The 24,792-nt window shown below is 42.2% G+C and overlaps 1 protein-coding gene across 11 annotated transcripts in view; it reads right to left on the bottom strand.

Annotated features, from left to right (window-relative positions):
* The window catches only part of HDAC4 (histone deacetylase 4), a 468,350-nt gene that overhangs the window by 68,207 nt on the left and 375,351 nt on the right, over window positions 1–24,792 (bottom strand). For all 11 annotated transcript variants that reach the window (XM_073306829.2, XM_073306834.2, XM_073306828.2 and 8 more), the window contains 4 exons: window positions 21,512–21,769; window positions 12,542–12,728; window positions 6,148–6,281; window positions 823–943 (listed from right to left, as the gene is read on the bottom strand). In XM_073306829.2, coding sequence (XP_073162930.1) covers window positions 823–943; window positions 6,148–6,281; window positions 12,542–12,728; window positions 21,512–21,769 — 700 coding nt within the window. The remainder of the gene's footprint in view (window positions 1–822; window positions 944–6,147; window positions 6,282–12,541; window positions 12,729–21,511; window positions 21,770–24,792) is intronic.

The raw sequence follows: 24,792 nt of genomic DNA, 5'->3' as shown, positions 1-24,792 counted from the left end.
TTGCATTTTTATGTCTGATTTTGTAAGCAAGTAGTTTCTGAAGTGAGGTGAAACTTGTGGGTACACAAGACAAATCAGACTCCTGAGAGGGGGACAGTAGTCTGGAAAAGCTAAGAGCCCTCTTTTAGATCACCATTTCAAATCTGCCTGCGGTCACCATCTCTCACCATCTGACAACTGTTTGATGGTGTGAATCCGGTTCTTAGGGGGACAGGACCAGCATCACAAATTCTATACACCAGCTGGTATCCTGTGACAAGCACAGCAGAGAGTCCAAGGGTAAAATGGGTATGGAGACTAAACTACCTTCTCCTCCTTGGTGGCAGTCCCTCTAGGTCTTTGGCACTTTAAATAGAGGAAATAAAGGTATTTCTATATTGCAAAAAAAACAAACCATGGCAGTGAGTCTCAGGAGTCTGGGTCAACTGACTCGGGCTCACTCTACAGGGCTAAAAGTAGCAGAGTAGACATCCCCACTCGGTCTGGAGTCGGGCTCTGAAACTCAGTGAGGGAGAAGGATCTTGGGCTCCCACCCGAATAGGAACATCTACATTGCTACCTGCAGCCCTGAAGTGCTGGCTGAAGTCACCTGACCCAGGCTCAGAGGCTCACTGCCATGTTTTTTTCCCCAGCATAGATGTACCCTGGAAGGAAGAGGAAACCAAACACTCTATCACCCGTCCCACTGAAGCGCAGCAGAGATGACCTGTGGCATTCAGAGTGGTGTACACTCAGTAACTACCGGGGTCAGTGTTATAGCTAACTACGTTACTTTATGAATATAGGACCAAAGAGATAGTGAAGCACGATCCCCTGCTGTACCTAGAAGTTTCTTGCTGTCCAGTTTCTGTCTGTTCAAAGGGTTTGTGCCATACAGCAGCGTATGCGCCTCCGAGTGAACTGTCTGTAGCTCTTCTAGAGTTGCTTTTCTTCCACGAATACACTGCAGGGGGAAAGGAAAGAAGTGGTACAATTATATTTACTACAATTGCCTAGCTTGTCTCTTTATTTCCCTTTGGCAAAAAGGAATTACTGTTGGAAGTTATATTGCACTAAGGGTTTGTTTTATTTAAATTACAGGTTAAAAACAATTTTCTGCTGACAAATATTTTTATTTAACTGATGCAAAAATTCTTATTTTGTTTACTCACAAAGATACATTTTTAGTCATGAGAAGGATTTCTGCTTAATCCCATTAATTTATATGTAAAATAACCTTTTGGACTTCTTAAAAAATACATGCGCCAAAACCTTTGCTGAATTGCACAGCAGCTATTCTCATATTGATGTGTCAGGATTTAGTAGTACAAATCATTTCCATGAATAAGAGGCACCCACATAAGCTGCTCCCTGATGGAAGAACAGTGTTCCAAACCTGCACAAAGAAATCCCACCACAACTAATAATAGCTGAATGGCAAAGACTTTGGGGCTTCTCTTCAGAGGAGCAACTAAGGATTAATCAAAATCTTTTTGCTCTAAAAACTGGGCTGGAGATCATGCAAGGTCAGACTTGAGATTCCGACCTGATTTAGGGTATGCCAGAAAAAAAAACAGAACAATGTTTCTCCTCCATGCTCTTATTTACAGCTGGAACCAGCAAGTGTAGATGAACACAGAGAATGAAATCCTGGCTTCAGCGTAATCAATGGCAAAACTCCCATTGACTTCAATGGGGCCAGGATTTCACCCAGAAGGTTTTACAACTTGGACCTTTTCCCTAATTTCAAAAAAAGTTCAGTCTGCATTCCGGGCAAGGCTTAATGTTTAACTCATTTTCACTCAGGTCTAATTGCTACGACTGAAATTCACCTCTGTGCAGTGGGCCAGCAGAAGGCCTGTGCAACAATGAAGTGCTATTTTGAGGTGTGGAGTGGGACTTAAGCAGTGCACAGACTTTGGCCTGATCCCCGATATAAGAATGAACTTTACCCAACATGAAAATGGCATTTGGATTCTCTCTCATTCTAGGGAAAAGGCAGTAACTTTCCAGAGCTAAGGAAGTGACAGACTTTCCATTTTAAGTAGGGGTTTGTAACCTTCTCTAAAATGTCACAAAGGAAATACACAGCTTGGACAAGAAAGCGTTACGTTTGGTGATGTGGAAACGAGAATTTTTGGGGGCTAAGTGTGCTGCAAAAGTTGCTTTGTTTATGAAACATATGAGTGTAAAAACACAAGTGTTTTAGGTGGTTCAGAATTTATCCTAATGTGCTTGGGGTATTTTTGGTCACAGTGTCTCTAAAATGAGTTATTTTTTTTTGTGTGGCTTTCCTTTAGAATAGAATGAACTTTGGCATTTTCCTGACAGCATGATTTGTATTTTCAATATACTAATATGAGAATTCCTGTATCAGTGTGCTCTGTTCGCAGCATGTGGAGGTCCCAGGAGCACCAGAAACTACGGAATACTCTGCCAAAGGATTGGCACACTGGAGACATTCACAAGGCCGTTGTGCACACTTTACAAAGTGCTCAGCAGATTACACACCTCTTCTACAGACCCACTGCAGCCTAGACCAAGAAGGGACAACTTATTAAAACTCCCATAATCCTGCCTTTTAGCATTATATGTCCAAAATGTACAATTTAAAAACTTCCTAGAAGAGAAAGGCAGAACTTCCTCTAAAGATAGGGCCAAATTGTTCCTCGCAGTCCTGAAGAGATGCATATGGGAGCACAAGCCAAGGATTATCCCTACTGTTTTGAAAGGACTGCCATGAAATATCTTTAATTTTACATGAGGGCAGTCATCAGGACTACAGAAACTGGAAGGATGTGGTTCACATCTCATTCAGAGCACAGCAATACTTCCAACAATTCAGCACCTGTTCTAGTGCAGAAGTCTCCCCACTGGCTGTGGGCTCAAAATCTTGGGCAACTACAATGTCTGATATTCCAGAGAGGAGTGCACTACCTAGTGAGCCACACTGACACCTGTTAAACTGTACAAAGGCAGCATCTTCTTTCAGACAACATTGTAGGGCATAATGCTGGTACACAAATCAAGCTAATCAGAAGGGATGTCTCAAATCCGTGGTGCAAGCCGTATTCTGGTGTTTAAAAATGTATTTGCACAGGAGGTAGTTTTATAAAGTCCTTAAGCCTTAAACCAAGAAAACAAAGCATAGCAGGAAGCTTCTTCCACTCTCATGATTTGAGTCACCTGTCCAGTTAAGTTCGGCTTTTGTTTTTATTTTCTTTAAACTCTACTGCTAAGATTTTCTGAGGATAAATGCTGATGCAAAATACACAGTCATGTTACAGACGAAGTAGCTGCAAAAACACTAGCCCCAACGAGTTTGAAAATAACCTCCAAGAAAAAATTCTTTCCCCTCTTTTCTGCCTTCCCTTCCTGCTCATGATCAATCTGTTTCAATTATTCCTTTATCCCTTCTCTCTTTCGTGTTTTCCCCCTGCCTAGATGCCGTTCTTGTTCTCTGGACAGATGAACTGACTTGTCCTCAACTGCTGCCTTTTTTTTTTTTTTTTTTTTTAAGATTTTCTGGAATAATACATTGTGTTAGTTGTATTATCTGACTATGCACAAATAGAGGAGAATGGTAGCAGTTCTCCAAATCTTCATCTGGAAAACAGCTGCATCTCTGCTGATTTCAAAGGAGAACTACCATTAACACCAGTGGAGGACTTGACCCTACATGTGTAATAAAAAAGTAAAGTGAAGCTCTGAGTGTGTTTGTCTCCCCAAAGTCTGTGCCCAATGGGAGGCTAGAAACACCACTCTCTCTTCTAAATAATATCATAGTCTTCTTAGATACTGTAGATTTCATGTTGTTCAAACCTTTTTTCTGTATTTCCAGTAAAACGTATTTTATTCTTCTCAGGAAACACATAGTTGTACATATACTTTGTGGAGACAAGCACACCTCAGAGCTTCACTTTACAACCAAAACATCCTTTTAATGTAGAGTTTTTGTATTTAATAAGTATACAACGTGCCTAGGAGGAGCTTTCTATTTCCAATGTCAGGAATGAAAAATCAAGCCAAACTCTAGGACACTCCTACCAATTCCTCTGGGCCATTCAAGTTCCCTGACATAAGACCTATAGATGAAGCTTGATATCTGCAAGAGTTTGCAGTGCACCCCAGCCTTATGGGGAAGAGAAAAGGGTTATTTAGAGTCAGTGCAAACAAGGGACAGGCAGACTCCAACATGCCAGCACAAGTCACTCAAACCTGAAAATTCTTCCTCCCCAGTCACCTGTTATAGACATTTTGCATCCTGCATTCTGATATTGCCTAAATACAAAACAATATATTGTATACATAGTCTTAACTGCACACCAGTGTGTAACCCTTTACAGAGCTAGAACCTACTGGAGAGTTTTAAGAAGAGATGAAGAGGAAGGATGTGACTCAGGGGCTTGGAAGTTCCAGAGAGATGACTCAGTGGGTCAGTACAACTTAATGAGTGATCCCAATTAAAGTGGCTCAGAGGGGAGGAAAAGAGGAACTCCAAGATTAGGAATGAAGTGAGTGGGTGGCAAGGAGGCAGATGAGCCAGGAGATGGAAAAGGGGGAGGAGTCCAGGCACCATTTTGAAGACAAGGAAGGGGCTGTGAGACGGGTTTGGAGAGAACTAGGAAAGCAGTGGAGAAGAAAGAGCAGGAAGACCATTGGAATCTGGATGCTGCAGTGGAGTCATAGCATTCTGGGCACCCGGAAGGTTACAGACTAGAGACTGAGGAAGATCGTAAGAAAGGACATTGTCAAAGGAAAGACAGGATGTGATTAATACATGGTTAAGGCTTTCAGGAGAGCAGGGCCAAGATGAGGTTGTAGGCTACCAATGTTCAGAAGATAATTACAGACCAGGGAAATGTGGGAGGAAAAATGTTGAGTGTCAAACATAACTCCCATATTTCCGCTCTTGGGAGCAGTGTGAAGGGCCAAATTAAAGTGGGTAACAGTTGTTTAAACTTTACAGATCAAAGCACTTTATTGCCACGTGGAGACTGACTGCGATACAGAGGTAGGAGATGAGGCAATTAATACCGCATGGTTTAAGCATTGCTCGTAAAAAGCTGACCTAAATGACAATAGTTTGTTTGTCTTGTGTATATTTTTCAAAAGAGAGAGAGAGAGAGAATAATCCCAAAGTTCCATTCAATTTGACTTTTTAGACACAAACCAGTCTCAACTCTTTCTTGTTCTCTATATAAAGATGCAAGCACTAGAAGTATAGCTAATGACAATGCTGCCCCCAAGTGGTTAACCTTCCTTACTGCTCAGAAATTATTTCTAATCAAACTAGCTTAATCAGAGGAAGCTGTGCAATATGCAGTTTCCTCAAGATAAACCAATATTATAGGAATTTAGTTACATCTGTGTGCCTTCGTTAGTCTCCTCCTGGTCTCCACAGCAGAGATGGACAACTAAATTAATACAAACCATACTGACTCTCTGATCTGCAGGACCATAAATCCCATTAAAACCCCTTCTTCTTTTGCAGGACATCAATCTTAGCTAGACCATCAAGTTCACCACAATATTAAAAGGAAAAAAAATGCCACAGAAGCACTGGAAATAGCAAATTAAGGATCGAGTTTAACCAATAACTCCTGTTATTATGGCCTGGGGTTAAAATACAAAACTTAATTTACAATAGCAATAGATATTGAACTCCTACAAGAGTCAATGCTATATAAGTATTTCATTTTAGTGAGAGTAATACCAAAAAATTACACGACTGACTCCTACTGCAAATATTGCAATAACTGTTGGCCAGACATACACTATGGAGTTCTATGAATTCTGTGATTGTAAAAGTCACAGTAATGCAATGAAAGTGGACAACCAGAAAAGCATTCATGGCAGATACAAACAGACAAATAGAAACAGTTATGTATGAATGGGTTAAACATAAGACACATTTGGAAGAACCCAGCCTGCAGTCAGATCCATGAAAATCTAAGAACAGAATCTGGTACTAGTTTGTGTGCCCATGTGGCAATCAGAGATCCAAGTTGCAAATTCAGGATGCTGGTCTTTAAAAGCAGAATGTTGGAGTCCCTTAAAATGCACACATGAAAACCTGCAGCAGAACCAAAATGCCAAGTCTGTTCTCTCCCTCCCAAACACATGACAAACTACATGTCTGCCCATTCCTGTGGCAGTACTTATTACCTCACACTTGCCACGGAGGCCTGTTTCTTGAAGCCGGGACCAGATGCTCTGGATTCTCCCTGCATGCTCTGGGTGGCTGTTTGTGTTTCCACAGGTACACTGGTGTTTCAGCATCAAGGTGTCATAGACAAGGCCTGCAGCAGAAGTTACAAAAATTGCTTGCAATAAAGAAACTATCTCGTGAGACATGAAAAAAAAAACCCTCTGCTGTGGACTAGAGCACATTGTATTGAACAGAAACCCTACACAATGGAAATATTCATTCCACAAGCGGATGAAGAGCATTAGGAAAACAAAATTGTAGTAAAATTGTGGGGACTGGAGTCAGTGATCCAGGATTCCAGTCATAGTATATATATCAGGGTTGGAAGGGGCCTCAGGAGGTCATCTAGTCCAAACCCCTGCTCAAATCAGGACCAATCCCAATTTTTGCCACAGTCCCTAAATGGCCCCCTCAAGAATTGAACTCACAACCCTGGGTTTAGCAGGCCAATGCTCAAACCACTGAGCTATCCCTCCCTCTCTCTGTCCTGTGTTCTTAACTTCTAAGGTGGCATTGTATTATCAATCATGCACTGACTTCTCCCTGTTGGAAATTCTCAGTGTATTTGGAAAAGAAATGAATCATTAATACTAATAGAGGACGAATCTGTACGGTTTATAAAAGCAGATGTACAAATGAAAGCAGGTGAAAGCACAGATTTAGGCAGACATGAGTATAAGAAAGCATTATAAAAGGACACTACATTTCTATGACTCTCACATTAAGTGCTATTACAACTGCTGATAAAATGCTTCCAGGTTTTTGGATTAAGGAACAAGCGGATACATCCCTGGAAGGGTCTTTGCTCCATAAAATAGTTTGCTTTAAAGTCTTCACATCAAGGTTACTTGGCAACACAAGATTCAAGGTACATGGAAAGCAGTTTATTAGCACACACTTAGGGATAACTATTCAATGTGTTACATGGGAATTTAGCAGTGTTATTTCCTTTAAACATGGGAGTCAAGAGGCTGAATCCCTGTGAAACAAGATTTATCCAATCTCAACAATGTAGGTGACTCTGATACATGTTACACTTCCACCCAGTTACACTTCTGGACCAGGATTTGAGAGTTTAGGTCAAATACACCACTGAACAAAACTACCAGTTTTTCCACAATTGTGTACTTTGGGGAATAAAGGATGGCATTTTTTGCTTAAACAAAACGGACATAGTGAAAAGTTTAGTTCTAGCCTTCCCTTAAGTCAGAGATAAGTTTATGTTGGGGAGCACCCAAAAATCTTTGAAATATCAGGGGGTCCAGAGGATGCAGGATAGATTTGCTATTAGTGTTGCTCCTTTGAAAGCCAACCAGTTTGCCAAAGCTGTCTTTCCACTGTGCACGGGGGCCAGTGCTGACCCTTTCAGCCATTAGGGGAAGTTGTCTGGCAATTCCTCACTCTGCTCCAGGTTTTGGAACCTCTGAGTGCAGGAAAACACACAGTACCGCTCCAGAGGACAGAATGGAGCTCTCGTTAACTAAATGATTAAGTTAACCAAAGTTCAATTAATCAGGGCTTTACAACAAATATTTATAAGAGTGCCCACCTGTCTGCTTCTTTCTGAATTATTCTGCTCCATTAGGAGCTGTTTGGGCAATACCAAGCAACACAAACTGAAGTTGAAGAGAGGATGTGGGCTAGTATAATGGTTAGCTATTGTTTTTGACTTCAGCACCAGGAAAGAACACTGGATTTTGCTCTGTCTCTATCTCAAATATATACCTATTATATATAGGGGACATGCATGTACATATCACATGGGTGTGTGCTTACGGATAAAAAACAGATGGTACAGTATTTTATATAGATAAATTCATACATTTACAGAAGAGGTGATGGTAGGATGGGCTACATATTCTCCTTAGGTAAGTTTGGAGAGGAACCATAATTCAGAAAAAGTCCAATCTAATTCAATTCTAAAACTCTTCCCACCCCTGGTTAAACAGTGACAACAGCAGTAATTCACTGAAGTTTATCTTGTATAGTATTTATGCATTATTCCCCGTTTTTAACATCTATAGCTACGGGAAAGAGTAGGACTGAACTTCCTCTAATTGAGGACACTGTGTTGCACAGAGAAAAAGTAAATGCTTGACCATTTAAATTTAAAATACAAAACTACTTTGGCCATTACAGGTTCATTGCTGGAAAAATATTCCCCAAGGTGTGGGAACAATCATTTTTAAAGGTCAGTACTAAAGCCAACCGGCTTTTCTTGGCAGGATAAACATATGATTTGAGGTTCAGATCATTATGTTGCTTCTGCAGAGAAGAGAATAAATGCCCTTCATCAGAAATAAAAAAATGCTTTAACACAGAATATTAGAATAATTTATGGAATTCATCTTCACAGGAGATCAGAAGCTGGATAACTGCAAACCAATGGCCCAACTCGGGAATCCTTATTCAAGTGAGTAAAATTGTACATGCACCAGAATTCCAATTAATGTCAATGGATCTACTTGTGTTAGCAAGAACACAGGGTCAGACCTCTAATGTAACCAACCTTATGCTAGTTGTCATTTACCCTTGTGCAAATGCAAACTACTGCCATTCCGAGTTTGCAGGGTTTACATCTACTTTCCTCTCACATAGCGCAAGTACAATGTCATGCTTCAGGACATGAAACTGATTGCCTGCAATAAGCAGGAAGGGTTGTTTTCAATTTCGTATGTACTAATGCAACACACTCCTCAAATATGCAGTATGCACCGCACCCCTCCCCCCCCGCATATTTTCCCTGCAATATACCCTTCAAGCATTAGGAACTGGTTACTGCTAGAGACAGGATAATGAAATAGAAAGACCCAGTGATTTGATTCTGTACGGCATATCGATGTTCCTAACTCTCCCAAGAAAATGCATTAGAAGGATTTACTATACACTTTAGAAATAAAAGTGATAAAAAATTAGAGGCAATTTTTAATTCATTTGCTTAGTTTACACGAGGCTGATCTTTTAAAGATGCACTATTGGAGTCTGTTGACCTCTTTGGTCAGTTTGGTTAGGACCTCAAACCCAGATTCTCTTTTCAAGCCACTTCTTAAAAAGTGGATTATTTAAAAATTAATTTCAAATCCTAATTTACTGTAAAATTCAAGGCACTTAATTACAATATTAGACTTCAAAAATAGTCACCATTACAACTGAATCTTTTCCAGTATAACTATGGCTGTGTGTATGAGACCATGTTGTGACAGAATGCCCTAGAGCTTTTCTCTGTTTGTCCTTACAAATATCTTAAAAAATTTTCATTCCCCACCCTCCAAATCAGTATTTTCTATATCAAGTGGGCAGAACTTCAATTCAAGAAAGTAACTCTCTGTACCAAATCTAATCGGGTAAATCTCTTCTAGAATGTGAATGGAGTATGTCTGAAACATTTTGCTTTTACATTCTGTGACTATCTCACTGAAATATTAATGTTTTAAAATCTGAAAGCTCTTCTGTTACTCTGAGCTGCAGTAATAAAATGGAACATTCCTTTCCAGCCAAGGTAATAAGATATGTACCAAAAACACTTGTCTAAAAGATTCTCCCTCACCCCCGCTCAAGAAAGAAAAAGAAAGAGTCACAATTCGAATAAGGGCAGAGGAGGATTTAAATGCACCATTTATAATGGTATAAGGAAAAAACAAAAATATTCCTTTTCCTCAACATTTTCTATTACCCAATTGCAATGGTACAGATAGCAGGATTGTGACTCTCCTTGCACCTTATGTTGGTTGTCATCTGTACTTGTGCAAGTGCAAAATGCTGCCATTCGAATTTTAAAGGATTTTACACCCCACTTTCCACTCATTGCATGAGTATAAATGATGCACAATGATGCGCAATAATGAGCACAATGTTCAAGGTAGCGGAGAATCGGGCCCCTAGAGTTAAAAACATTTCACAAATTAAATGTTGTGAAAAGGATATTAACCAGATAAAATACATTAAGTACTCTGCACATTATTGTCTTGTCACAGTATTGTGTGTCTCATACAATGTAAAGGTAATGTGGGTTTCTTCTCGTTTTAAGCAATTTTTTAATCCTACCTGAACACTTATTTTCTTTAATTTGACGTCTACAATTGTAGAATTTTGAGCAGATTTATTTACAGTTTTCAAAATCACTACTCTTATTGTTCCACTCTAATAGATAATTACAACTGAAATTACGAGGCACATATTTAAGTAAAATGTAAATCCCATGATAGTAAATGTTACTGTACAGTCAAATTTTGTAGAGATTCACATGACTGATACTGCAACTTAAATGATGAAGCTGGAAACAGATAAGGGCAAGTCATGACTCAACATCTAAAATGTATGTAGGATCCATAATCTTGAAGACTGGGATTTTCAAAGTGGCCGAAGAGAACTAGGTGCTCACTGACCACTGACCTTCAATGGGGTTTGGGTGCCTAATTCCCTTAGGATCCTTTGAAAATGCCAACACACACTATTGTATCCTTGCCCTTTCTGGTGCCACTACTGACTGCTTATTGTTGTTTCCATTAGAAATCCAGGTATGCAGACATTATAAAAACTTGACATTATAAGGCCTGATTTTCAATAAGCAGGCAACTGCTTGAGCATGTGCACTGCTAGACATGCATACCCAAATTCCCAGCCGGCATGCACAGGCACCAAAGGCTCACACTTTACATCTAACTGCTGTTATTAATGTAGGCCAACAAACTTACAGACCAAGCTGATTGTCTTTCCTGGTGTGGGAAAATACTGGTTTATCCACTTAAAGTTATTTAGCACAAAGAAAAGAAAAACAGGAATTGTGATTTGGCCTGAGACTTTTTTGCACACAGTCACATTCATTAACGGCCTTTGGTACGTTGGGAAGAAATCAGTTACAAAACTCTTTGTAACTACCTAACATAGGAACTGAAAAACTCCATATAATGACAGATTACCCAAAACAGAATTTACCAAAGAAAATAGAATGGTTTCAGAGTAGCAGCCGTGTTAGTCTGTATTCGCAAAAAGAAAAGGAGTACTTGTGGCACCTGAGAGACTAACCAATTTATTTGAGCATGAGCTTTCGTGAGCTACAGCTCATGAAAGCTTATGCTCAAATAAATTGGTTAGTCTCTCAGGTGCCACAAGTACTCCTTTTCTTTTTTCAAAGAAAATAGAATGCATTTGAAAGGATTTTGATGATGGTCCTTAATGGCTTAGGAAGGAGCAAACTTTTCTTTCTTTTGGTCTCTGGGGGAGAACAGCATCCTACAAATATTTACACACTTTGGTAGCTGATCCAAGAATGAGGAATTGTGCCTACCTACCTTCCATGATGGGGCTAGTTTGGACTATAACAAGAAAACAATATTATAAAATGTTATAAAAAAGCCCATTATTGCATATTTACAATTTAAGCTCAGCTGCCAGACCACTTACAGTATGGACTGAATATTTTTCTTTTCTTTCTCTCTCGCCCTCTCTCTTGCAATGCAACAGTGAAATCAAACTGTAAAAAATCTATTTAAAACCAATGTCTCTCTCCTACACAAATATCCATTCAGTGCAGGAGGGTCAGGCCATCAGGTAATCCGACGGCTATCCTACCTTAAGACAACTGGCTACCATATGCCATCTCTAAAGTGATCTGCCTCTGACATACCCCCTTCCTGCTCCTTATACCAGGGAAGAGCAGGAGCTGATTGGCAGAGCTAGCTCCTATGTCAATGATACAACAACTGAGAGTTTCCCACGTCCCCGGGAGGAATTCACAACTAGGCTGCTGCAGCCAGACCACAGCCTCTTTGTGACACTTAGGAGGTGCAAAAGGGCTTGAACTGGGGCAGAGAACATGGTCCAAAATCTGCTTGGAAGTAAATTCAGAGTTCAGGCTAGAAGCGTTGCTTGGTATATTGTCCTTTATCAATCATGCTGTGCTTCTTCCTTCCTCATGTTTACATCAACCGCCTGGTTTAGTCTGAATTGGCCTTGTTTCTGGGAGTGTACAGTCATAACACTGCATCACTTTCACTTTTTTTTTAAAGCTTATTTAAAATACATATATAGTATTCTCCCTTTTTAGGATCTCTCCCTTTGGTGATGGAGGGTGTGGACTGGGGGAGGGGAAGAGGATGGGGAAGAAGGAATATGATGTATAATGACTGACCCAGATTGTTCCACCCCTACTTAGCCACAGATCCTGGGATTAGCCACAGCCAGAATAATGTCCTGGCCTCCAACTGATAGTTGGGAATACACCAGGTTTGGGGGTGGCTTTTTCACGGGAGGGCAATCCTTGCCTCCTCCAACGATGTGTTAGTGTTACCCATTCCACTTCTACACGGTCACAGCCACATCCAATCACCCTCCAGTGCCCTGAAACATTACCTGTTGTGAACCTTGGCTTAGTGGGTGGCTCCTGTACGGACATGGGGAAGGTGGCAGATGCAGGTGAGGACTGTGCACGAGACAGAGGCCGATGTCCTCCAAAAGACACTGGGATGCCAGCTGCCTCCATTGATGCCTGGTAGTTTCTCAGCTGGTGAATGCGTTGCTGCTCCAGTAGAAGGGCTTGCTGTTGGGGAGGATGGAAAGGAATATAAGGGGACGGTTCATGCAAATATCACAATAAAAAAATGTTGGCGCAGAATTTTAAAAACAATTTTGTTTGGAGTTTTGGTTTGTTTCCTGGATACAGTGAACACACACATACATTAAAAAAATATATGAAGGTGTGCTAAAATAAAGGCCTGATCCAAAGCCCAAGGAAACAGTGGAAAAGGTCCCATTAAATTCCATGAGCTCTGAATCAGGGACATAGTACACACTCACTCACACTACAGAGTCTACGCACCCTTACACAGCTATTCAAGTGCAGCTTTTAAAAAGCTCGAATTTGCTTTTGGATACAAACCCACATGCTGACTTTGCAGCCTTACATGATTTACATTTTTGCTACTCAAGACCAACACTCTCCTTCTGAATGTGTGTAATAGTTGAGAGCTGCACATGAGTTATTACCCAGAGGCCCTACCTGTGAATGGATCAGGGCTGATGGCAGAATGTTCCCAGTGGAGGACCCTTCACTAAATGGCTTTCCCATATTGATCTATCAGACAAGGGTCAGGACCAAGGCAGTGCCAAGCTCATATACTTGTGCGGACACCCAGAAACAATTAAGACAAATTAACTGAAGGTGTTAAGTTAAATCACATTAAAACACTGCATAGACTGTCTACTTTAGAAATAGTCAAAGAATTTAAGGTGAGTGTCACCTTCTGTATATCACAGGCCACCAGGACGACCCGACACGCACACACTAAACCCAATAACTGAAATTAAACCAAAGTATTACAGACATCAGGAGACCAAACTATTATGTGCCACATGTGGAGAATAGGGGGTACTGAGGTGTACCAGTGCCTGAGGTCTTTGCAATGGCAGGCAATTACACAAGATACATCCAGATGATCCCAGCAAGAAACCTGCAGAGGAAGGCAAAATTTACCTCAGGACCCCTGCCAAGCTGACCTAGGGAAAATATTCCTTCGCTACCACTGGGCACTGGGTGGGACAACCTTTTCAGTGCTGTGGGCTGGATGCCAGTTGTGGGGCACCTCTGCAGTCCACATACAGAAATACATGGTGTAGAACATGGTGTCCTCCATGCAGCATAATTGTTCACATACAGCATATGAGATTATGCTGCGTGGATGATGCCATTTTGCAGAGCAGGTGTGCTGTGGGGTGGGACGTTGGGTGTGTGTGGACGCTTCTGATGGCCATATGGAACCGCACTGCAGGCCAGATCTGGCCCACTGGCTGCCAATTAGACCACTGTTAGACCAATCCTGTGCATGTGGCAAGAACCAGCCAGCAAGCACCTGAGGGAGAGAATGTCCAGTGCAACCTCAGAGCACTGACTTTAGTTCCCAAAGTGGATTAAACTAAAATGAACTAAGACCATTTTACTTCTGAATGAGAGTGTCCACATGGGAGGTTAATAAGTTTTGAACTAATGCACTTTAACTTCATATCTTTAGTTAATTCCACTTAGCTTTTCGGAGTATCCCCATATAGAAAAACACTCAGTCTTTGTCTGAACGGTGAAGGATGTTTTCTTTTTAGGGTTGCTCAGGTAATTGTCTGTGATTAATACCTTATGTCTATATTTTTATTATGGTGGGGGAAGCTGTACATTTGGGAAGGATTCTTGCAGCAGCCAGTTGTTAGCACCATGATGGTAAATGCTTCTTAAGTATGTTTTATTAATGCAAATGTGCCCAAATGGTCAGGCAATAGGCTCATGTTTGTGTAAATCAAATAAATAATGGGCAACAGGAAGCATGGCTGCAAGCTGAAATCTAGAACGTAACTAAAGAACTCAAATGCTAGAAAAAACAGAAAGCTCTTACACTGGTCTCTGCAGCTCACCAAACCTAGGTACTGGCAGACTGCAAAGGGGAAGAAGTTCAAAAGCACAGAACCCTCATCTAGAGGGCAGACAGCAAGATCATCCCCGTCAATATGAACTGCCATGAGAGGGAATCTTCCAAGTAGCCAGGTACCAGCACTCGCACACTAAAGACTCTCAAACATCTCACAGTTGCAAATTAAAAGGAAACCAGTGCAGAGCTTTGAGCACAAGTACTATGCACTCAATGTGGCCCTCATGCTTGGAAGGGCAGACACACTCTGTACCTCTGAGTCAGGACTGTCCAATCTGTGGCCTTCAAGGCTCTAGACTGTGACCTGCAAGGGTTTGAGAAGATAGCATGGATGGGATGATGAATTGAAAATATGCTCCCTGATTTTTATGTTGAAGTGTTCAAATCAAACCCAGCACACTGGGGAGAAGTCAGGGGGCAGCTGGACTCAATTAGTTGCATGGAGCAATTGATTTGCATTTGACTCACAAAGGGCAGAGGGGCCCAGCCACTTGCCCTCAAACCCTTTCCTGGTCTGCAGGACATAGATGAACCTGGGCTAGGTAGGCTCTGGAAACATTAGGTTGCTTGGGATTTAAGTACTGAAAAGTGAGTGGGGCCAGTAACACAACTTGGGTCAGCTGACACCTTCCCCCTTTTTACTGCTGCCAGGACATGATGCCTTTGGGAGATATTTGAAGGTAATGATGTTACAGCCACTTGAGCCTCATTTGGCTCCCTGCTATTCGTAATGCACAGGTCTCGCAGCATTTCCACAAGGTCAACAAACTTCTGCTGTGCTAGTCCTACAGAGGAGGCTGCTTCCAGGGCCGAGGATTCCGTACAAAAAATACCCTTCCTCTTCCCCCTTCAATCTGGGGCTGACAGCTCGACTTAAACAAAATCCTCAGCCTGCTAACATCTACTAATCAAAGATGTATTTGTTTATTTTAAGTTTCAGAGTAACAGCCGTGTTAGTCTGTATTCGCAAAAAGAAAAGGAGTACTTGTGGCACCTTAGAGACTAACCAATTTATTAGAGCATAAGCTTTCGTGAGCTACAGCTCACTTCCTCAGATGCATATCGTGGAAACTGCAGCAGGCTTTATATATACACAGAGAATATGAAACAATACCTCCTCCCACCCCACTGTCCTGCTGGTAATAGCTTATCTAAAGTGATCATCAGGTGGGCCATTTCCAGCTGGAAATGGTGGGCTGGAAATGGCCCACCTGATGATCACTTTAGATAAGCTATTACCAGCAGGACAGTGGGGTGGGAGGAGGTATTGTTTCATATTCTCTGTGTATATATAAAGCCTGCTGCAGTTTCCACGATATGCATCTGAGGAAGTGAGCTGTAGCTCACGAAAGCTTATGCTCTAATAAATTGGTTAGTCTCTAAGGTGCCACAAGTACTCCTTTTCTTTTTGTTTATTTTAAGAGACTCACTTTTTCTCTTATATAGGAGGAGTAAAAGAGGCCCACAACTACAAACATGTGCACTATATTTTGAATAGCTAATACAGATTCAAAACCAAGGTGAGGTGAACTTTAACAACACTTTCAACTGAGCTTTCACAGCATTTAGCTCCATTTTAGTGACTGCTTCCCACACCACACCTTCTGTTAGTGGGTATTCTATTGCTGGATGTGGCCATCTATCTACATACACAAACATACTTTAAACAGCATCCACCATACTTAAACAGCCATGCAGGTCAGGAGGACAGTCCTGCATGCACCTTGCACAAGTTTTCCCCACTCCTAGCCACTTTATGCAATGTTTATTAATATATGAATATGTTTTTTTTTCTGCCCAAGTATGGTGACACACTGAGAAGTTACTACTATTTTCACAGATCATGGCTTTTTCTGTGGGCTGGACCATAAGACACAGATTTCTGGAGTTAGGAGGCAAAAGAGTATATATTTTATCTTTAAAAACCAAACTAGAACTGTACAATGCCAGAAACACACACAGCCTCCTGATAAAAATCAGTGATTTACAACAAATGTTACCATACTACAGCAGAAAAGAAAGGACCAGAGCCTCAACTGGCGTAAAGCGGCACAGAATCACTGACTTCAATGGAGCTACATCAATTCTCACCAGTTGAGAATCTGGCCAGTTATATTAGCAAAGGGAACAGAGAAGCAGAATTATGACAAGTGACCACTGGCAGAGATGTCCAGGTCTCGAGCACAGGCTTACGTAACACCTACTCTGTTTACATTCAAGGCCTAACATGATACCAAACAAGTAAATGAACGCTGTTTAACAGTCACCTTTGGAATTCTAGGTATTCCTGTGCAGAAGTCACAATTTATTTGCCTGTATTATTCACAGTTTACAAGGCTGATCTATTTAATGAAGGCATCTCAGGATTTTTTTTTCTAACAGTATTAAGTATTTTTCTGTTTTCTTGACTTTCTAGGTATGGATTAGATACAATCAGGCACTTGTTTCCTTCATCTTTAATCCACAGACCTGGCCTACAAGGTATACAGAACCCAGTGCAAAATACTCTATGTTAATTTATATATCCTAATTGTATTGCATGCAATGAGCATCCTGTGGTCTGGAGGCTGCTCTCCTTAACGCTCAGGGCTGCTCCTGTAGCTGTGGATCAGCTAACCAAAGGAATACATCTGTGATGCCGCCTTTCTGTGCTGCATGGAGGGGAGGTAGCATAGGAGCAGTTTTAGCACAAATATCACCTGAAGATTCCTTCAATTAGGAGGAATCCTCGAGCAGCCAGATGCCCTAGCTTTAAGATTGTTTTGTGCTGTCAGAGTGGCGCAAACCAGTCACGCAGGAATTCCACTTTATTTTCTAAAGAAATGACATTTGTTTCCTAGGGTTGGCACATTGTTCTTTAGTGGACAAGTCATGTGTTGATGGTACGGCGGAGAAGGCTGCCCTACAGTGTCTGAATCTGACAAAAGCAGGGGCATGGACATTAGAAATAATCACTGTTTTCTTTCTGCCTAAATACAGGTCCAATTTGCATACTTTCAACCAAGCTAATAAACCTGGAACGATGTGTACTGTGTATAAGTCGTTACAAGGAATATACAGTTTTGCCCTGATGTTTCGCTTCCCCCCGTCAATCCAGCCACACTTCCTGTATGCAACGTCTGCAGATGACTTGGTATGCTGGCCAGCAAACATCTCATGGTGAAGAGTGTTGTGTTCCAGCTAAATCCCAAAGGACATGGAAATGTTTCCAAAGGTTGCATCATGCTGCAATTACAGCTAACATTTTCCACAGGCAATGGGGATTCACCAATTTGTAACATACCTCTCAGTTGCTTTAGGTAAAGCCCATGGAAGTCAATGAAAAAACTCTTATTGACTTAAATGGACTTTGGATCAGGTCCTAATTGCATTGTCTTGTGACAGTACCTCCCCTCACTCCCCGCTTGTACTGAAGCACATAATACTATATTCATAAAATTCAAGTGCTCTCATCTCTGTGGACCATACATAGGTGCACTGCTGTCCTTCCTCCTCTTCTAATGGGGTTCAATATACAGCCATGTAATGATACCTCTAACCCGTCTATCTTCTAACCATATTTAGACATGGCAATGTGATGATGCTTATTGATATATTATTTAATTTCTATAATTCTAAGGATAAGTACTTCATTATTCTTTGCTTATTAAACTTATTAGATGACTGGGTTAATTTTAGAAATGCTTTCATAGAATCATAGAAGATTAGGGTTGGAAGGGACCTCAGGAGGTCATCTAGTCCAACCCCCTGCTCAAAGCAGGACCAACACCCACTAAATCATCCCAGCCAGGACTTTGTCAAGCCGGACCTTAAAAGCCTCTAATGATGGAGATTCTACCCCCTTCCCCCACCCCCAGGCAACCCATACCAGTGCTTCACCACCTTCCTAGTGAATACGCTTTTCCTAATATCCAACCTAGACCTCTCCCACTGCAACTTGAGACCACTGCTTCTTGTTCTGTCATGTGCCACCACTGAGAACAGCCAAGCTCCATCCTCATTGGAACCCCTCTTCAGGTAGTTGAAGGCTGCTATCAAATCTCCCCTCACTCTTCTCTTCTGCAGACTAAAGAAGCCCAGTTCTCTCAGCTTCTCCTCTTAAGTCATGTGCCCCAGCCCCCTGATCATTTTTGTTGCCCTCTCTCCAATATGTCCACATCCCTTCTGTAGTGGGGGCCGCAAAACTGGACACAGTACTCCAGATGTGGCCTCACCAGTGCCAAATAGAGGGGAATGATCACATCCCTCGATCTGCTGGCAATGCTCCTACTAATGCAGCCCAATATGCCGTTAGCCTTCTTGGCAACAAGGGCACACTGCTGACTCATAACCAGCTTCTCGTCCACTGTCACCCCTAGGTCCTCTTCTGCAGAACTGCTGCTTAGCCAGCCGGCAAAGTTAACGTAGTTCATGTAGTTAATCAACATGTACTTCAAATGTATACCAATTATAAATACTCTGACAGGTTTCAGAGTAGCAGCCGTGTTAGTCTGTATTCGCAAAAAGAAAAGGAGTACTTGTGGCACCTTAGAGACTAACAAATTTATTTGAGCATAAGCTTCCGTGAGCTACAGCTCACTTCATCGGATGCATTCTTGTTAGTCTCTAAGGTGCCACAGGTACTCCTTTTCTTTTTATAAATACTCTATGATTCACACATACTTGTCCCTTTAAAATCAATTATAATTGTACAGTAAAAGTTTTGTTATCCAGCATGTTGGGAGAATGGGGGTGCCAGTCAGTCAAAAATTCCAGTTAACTAAGTTATCCTTACCAATGGAATAACAATTTTCAAAGAATTAGAATACAGTAAAATGAATAAAGTATAAAAGAGGAGACAGGTACTCACCAATCCAGGAGTAGTACTGCCCTGCAGAGTGGTTGGTTTCTTGAAGCACTTAGGTATATACAGGTAAAGTTTTCTATACAGGAGGGTATCTTATGACACCACATATCACTATGGGCCACGCCTGGCATATACCCAGATCACTAAAAATACATTTAATACTAAAACTATATTGAACACAACTGAATCTTCCTTTGATGATTCAGAAGGCACTTCAGGATCTTGCAGTGCTCAGGGTCGTCATTATCAACATCAATTATCATTGTAAATATAGATGGTGTAGGAGATTGGGCTGAATCTGTCTGTAATGACCCTATGACACACCTGGAAGCGGCTTTTTTGAATCAATCCCTGATATCAGCTTGCTGACTTGTCTTCTGCCTCTTTTCATAGAATCATAGAATATCAGGGTTGGAAGGGACCCCAGAAGGTCATCTAGTCCAACCCCCTGCTCGAAGCAGGACCAATTCCCAGTTAAATCATCCCAGCCAGGGCTTTGTCAAGCCTGACCTTAAAAACCTCTAAGGAAGGAGATTCTACCACCTCCCTAGGTAACGCATTTCAGTGTTTCACCACCCTCTTAGTGAAAAAGTTTTTCCTAATATCCAATCTAAACCTCCCCCACTGCAACTTGAGACCATTACTCCTCGTTCTGTCATCTGCTACCATTGAGAACAGTCTAGAGCCATCCTCTTTGGAACCCCCTTTCAGGTAGTTGAAAGCAGCTATCAAATCCCCCCTCATTCTTCTCTTCCCCAGGCTAAACAATCCCAGCTCCCTCAGCCTCTCCTCATAACTCATGTGTTCCAGTCCCCTAATCATTTTTGTTGCCCTTCGCTGGACTCTCTCCAATTTATCCACATCCTTCTTGAAGTGTGGGGCCCAAAACTGGACACAGTACTCCAGATGAGGCCTCACCAATGTCGAATAGAGGGGAACGATCACGTCCCTCGATCTGCTCGCTATGCCCCTACTTATACATCCCAAAATGCCATTGGCCTTTTTGGCAACAAGGGCACACTGCTGACTCATATCCAGCTTCTCGTCCACTGTCACCCCTAGGTCCTTTTCCGCAGAACTGCTGCCTAGCCATTCGGTCCCTAGTCTGTAGCTGTGCATTGGGTTCTTCCGTCCTAAGTGCAGGACCCTGCACTTATCCTTATTGAACCTCATCAGATTTCTTTTGGCCCAATCCTCCAATTTGTCTAGGTCCTTCTGTATCCTATCCCTCCCCTCCAGCGTATCTACCACTCCTCCCAGTTTAGTATCATCTGCAAATTTGCTGAGAGTGCAATCCACACCATCCTCCAGATCATTTATGAAGATACTTTTGCATAAAAGTAGAGTGCAGAATGTGCAGTTGCATAACGTGCTGGGCAGTAAACTAGTCCCGGTTACTAGATTGAAAATTTGCATTGGGGGATATCAGAAATGCCAGTTAAAAGAGCTTTCTGGTTGATAAAGTGACGGATAACACAGCTTTTACTGTATATGATCTGAATACAGCACCAAGTTATAGTGTGTACAGCAAAATGATGATAACACTGCTACCGAGCAAGCAGTTGGCTCAGTCCTCAAAATGGATCAGACCATCGTATGGTACCGCCAGGGCTTCAGTCCTCTGCCCACTACTGCTCTGTCCTACTTCGAAGGGGACCTATCCAGCATGCAGCTCACTGTGCTGTGGGGTTTTCCCAGGCATCTGTGCCCTTCACACTGCTGGGGATGTTTTGGCATGCTGGCAAATATTAAAAAAAAGCAGCAGCTCAGCACTACTTCTGCCTCCACCAAGAGGAAGATAGTCTATATCTCTCTCATTGAAACACCCTGCTGAGCTATGCTAGCATACACTGCCCTTCTAGCTATTTCATTATTACTGATATTAATCCATATTACTACCTCTGCGAACTTATCTCAAATACCCCATCTTTCTTTACATAGCCACAAAACAGGTACAGAGCAGACGGTGGCAGCAGAAGCTTACCAACAGTACAATGCCAGTCTGCTTCCATCCTATTCTAAGAGACCACTTTGTAGACACATTCTCACTCGGTTGTATCTTACCTGACGGAAGAGCAGCTCCTGTTCAGCTTGCCTCTGCCCTGGCTCTACTTCCGGTGGTGGCTCTGTTTCCTCTTCATCGCTCTCAAGGGGCTCTTGCTTCACCTGCACCATATTGGCCAACCCTTGCATCTCCTTTTGGCTTGAGACTCGGTCACTGTATGGCTCCTCCAAAAGCGCTTGGTGTTCTCGTAACTCCTCTTCTGTCTCCTCAGGGTGGCTTTCATGCTGGCGGGCTGGCTCGTTCGGTTTTGGTATCATCTGAAAACATCCCAGAGGTTAACTGATAAATAAAGTGTAACACATCAGAGTTAAAGCTGACTATGTTCTCAACTAAAGAATCAGCTTAATGAAAGCAAAATAAAAAGTGACTTAGTATTTCTTACAAACTAGCTCCAAAACAAAAGGATAATTATAGTAAAGAAAAAGACTGGGTTAGCCTATTAATCTCTTATCGGGGAAACAATGTCCTAAGTAACAATGATCCTCTTTTTTTGTTGTTTGATTTTTCTCTCAAGAAATTGGAATCCCCTAAAGCCTGTATGCTTTGCAGGCTGCTCCACTTCATTCAACGTCCGCAAGGAAACAACCATTTGGCAGTAAAAACCCAGAAGCAAACGAGTGACAGATTTGTTCTTGTCTGGGTTTCCTGTTTCCCTGTTTGCCAAGCCTCTTTCTGACATACTCATAAATTGCATCTTACAAAATGAAGCTGAAGTCGAGTATTTTAGTTGCTATAGGAGAGAAAAGTTGTGCTTGGTGATTTGTACCACAACTACAAAAATAAACACCAAGATTCGTGCTGCCCTGTACTTTGTCAAGTGCTGCTAATAAGCTTGTTTCCTCCAGCTGTCACACTCGCTTTGCAACCTCAGTTCCCAAATGTTTGGGAGTCCATGTGACTGTGACCTGAAGAGCCCCTCTGTACCAACTGGCAAAGGGTTTCCTGTTCTGTCAGCAACTCCTACCACGCCTGACAAATTCATTACACCTAACACACTGCTGTTGCAGAATCTAGCTATAAAGAATATCATGTGAGGTGTCAAATGGAAGTTGGTGACACACGGGTCACTAATATCACTGTGAAGTTTATGTACTAACACTACATGAGAAATTAAATATACAAACTAATATTAGGCTTTAAAGTCTGTAACCAAATAAAGGGAGAAACAAGTTTCTTCCAGTTCAGAGGCAAAGTAGTTATCTCTCTGTGTTAGGCAGATTAAGCATTGTGAGCCAAAAACAATGGGAGCTATACTGGCATGCAAAATCAATAGGGAAAACAAACTGATGGGAGGGGGGGAGAAATGTGAGCACAATATGGCAGCAGTACACCGGGGAACAACCATAGGAATGCATTTCAAAGGGCTACTGGACTATAACAGGGTTCAAGGAGAAAATCATTTCACTGAGCATGCTATTGGCAGGGGAGGGAGGGGAGGGAGGGAGGGGGTGATTCATGAAGGAATGGATCCTGGATTGACTGAAAACCAACAAACTCTGCAGAAAGACTTCAAGGGTGAGAAACTGCTTTAGACAAGGGTTGTAGCCTATTAAGTCAAGTCTTAGTGCTGATCTACACTGGAAACTTACATTGACAGAGCTATGTCTCTCAGAAATGTAAAAAAATCCACACCTCATAGTGGCGTAGTTAAGCCTATTATGCAGATGGGAACTGGGGGGTCTGGGTGCAGGAGGTGAGGCTTGATGGGATGGGTGTTCCGAGTGTGGGGGGTGAGGCTTAGCCGGGGGGAGGCTGGGAGCGGGCGGGGGGGGATGGAGGGAGGGGTTGTCCGGGATGCACGTGGATTGGGTGAACAGGGGAAGCAGTTCCCCGTACAGTGACCCCTCCTCGCACCTGGAACCCCTCAACCAACTCTGCCCCCCGTATCAGGAGCCCCCTGCACCCAGAACCCCCTCCACCAAGCCCTCTGAACCCCCACCCCACTGAGCCTCACCCCCTGCATTGGGAGCCCCCTTTACACTGACCCCCACCCCACTGAGCCCCAACCAGTTGCACCCTGACCCACCAAGCCCCACTCCCCCAGCCTCCCACACTGAGCCCTAATCACTTTCACCTGAACTCCCCTGCAGAGTCCAATTCCCCCTGCACCCAACCCCCCCTACCGAGCCCCCGTGCATCCAGATTCTCTCCTCCCCATACCCAGACCCCCCACCGAGCTGCCTGCACCCAGATTGCGCCAAACAGAACCCTGGTACTCTTGAGGGAATTCTGCGCCAAAAAATTAAACATTTTAAAATTCTGCATATTTTAGTTGTTCAAAATAGCACAGTAACACCATAAAAATATAATCACACCTTTTTCAATTATTTTGGTAATTTATTTCAAAATAGTTGTCAGCAAATGATTGAAAATGGTGTGATTATATTGTCTTATTTTGAAAAATAAAATATGCAGAATTTTAAAATACTATGCGCAGAATTTTTATTTTTATTTGCACAGAATTCCCTCAGGAGTATCATATGCATAAAGTGGGTGAATTAAAATTGCAGTCAACTTTATTTCTAGCATTTCCTACCTTCTGAATGCTTGACTTTGCAACCTTAATGTTCTTTTAATTTACATTTTTGTGTGTAATTTCCAAGTATCACAGCAGAGACAGGCTCACTGCTCTCAGTTCCAGTGCTCAGCACCACCCTGATTCTGAGCAATCATTACAGGGAGAACATGGCTTTGCTCCGTATCCCTAGAATGGAGCACGCACAGTCACTCTGTGGGGCAGGCACAAGCATTGCTTCCCATACACAGGAGCTGTGAGGAGATGGTGCATGCTCAGCTGCTCTGTGAGGACGGCACATGTTCAGTCAGTGCTAGGAGCTGTGAGGGGATGGCATGTCTTCAGCTGGGATGGCACATGCATAGTCTGGTCATCACTAGGAGCTGTGAGAACTCACTCCATGAGGACTGAATCTTTGGAGATTTGAGCAACTAAACTCTAAGAAGTCTCCACTGAGCCTGTACAAATGGCAATTTTTGAAAGTTCAACTTGGCCAATTTGGGTGGATTTTCATGGGGATGGCAAAAGGCACATCTGTGACACAAAGGCCACCTTGCATTCAAATGTCAAGTCCCTGCTCCAAAGGATGGGGGACTAGAAATTTTAAAGAAAACATTGTCAGAATTTTTTTAACATCGGCAACGCATGTTTTTTCCCCCCAGCCTTGTTCTCAGAAAAGTTTGAACTATTTTGGCAGAAAAGTTTCCTCAAAATTCAGCCTGAGGCAGACATCTGACATGCAAAATTTGAAAGCAAATTGTAAAC

The sequence above is a fragment of the Lepidochelys kempii genome, chromosome 11 (assembly GCF_965140285.1).
Source record: "Lepidochelys kempii isolate rLepKem1 chromosome 11, rLepKem1.hap1, whole genome shotgun sequence".
NCBI classification, from domain to species: domain Eukaryota; kingdom Metazoa; phylum Chordata; order Testudines; family Cheloniidae; genus Lepidochelys; species Lepidochelys kempii.
The sequence above is the reverse complement of the archived record's forward strand: the minus strand, read 5'-3'. Positions and strand labels throughout refer to the sequence as shown.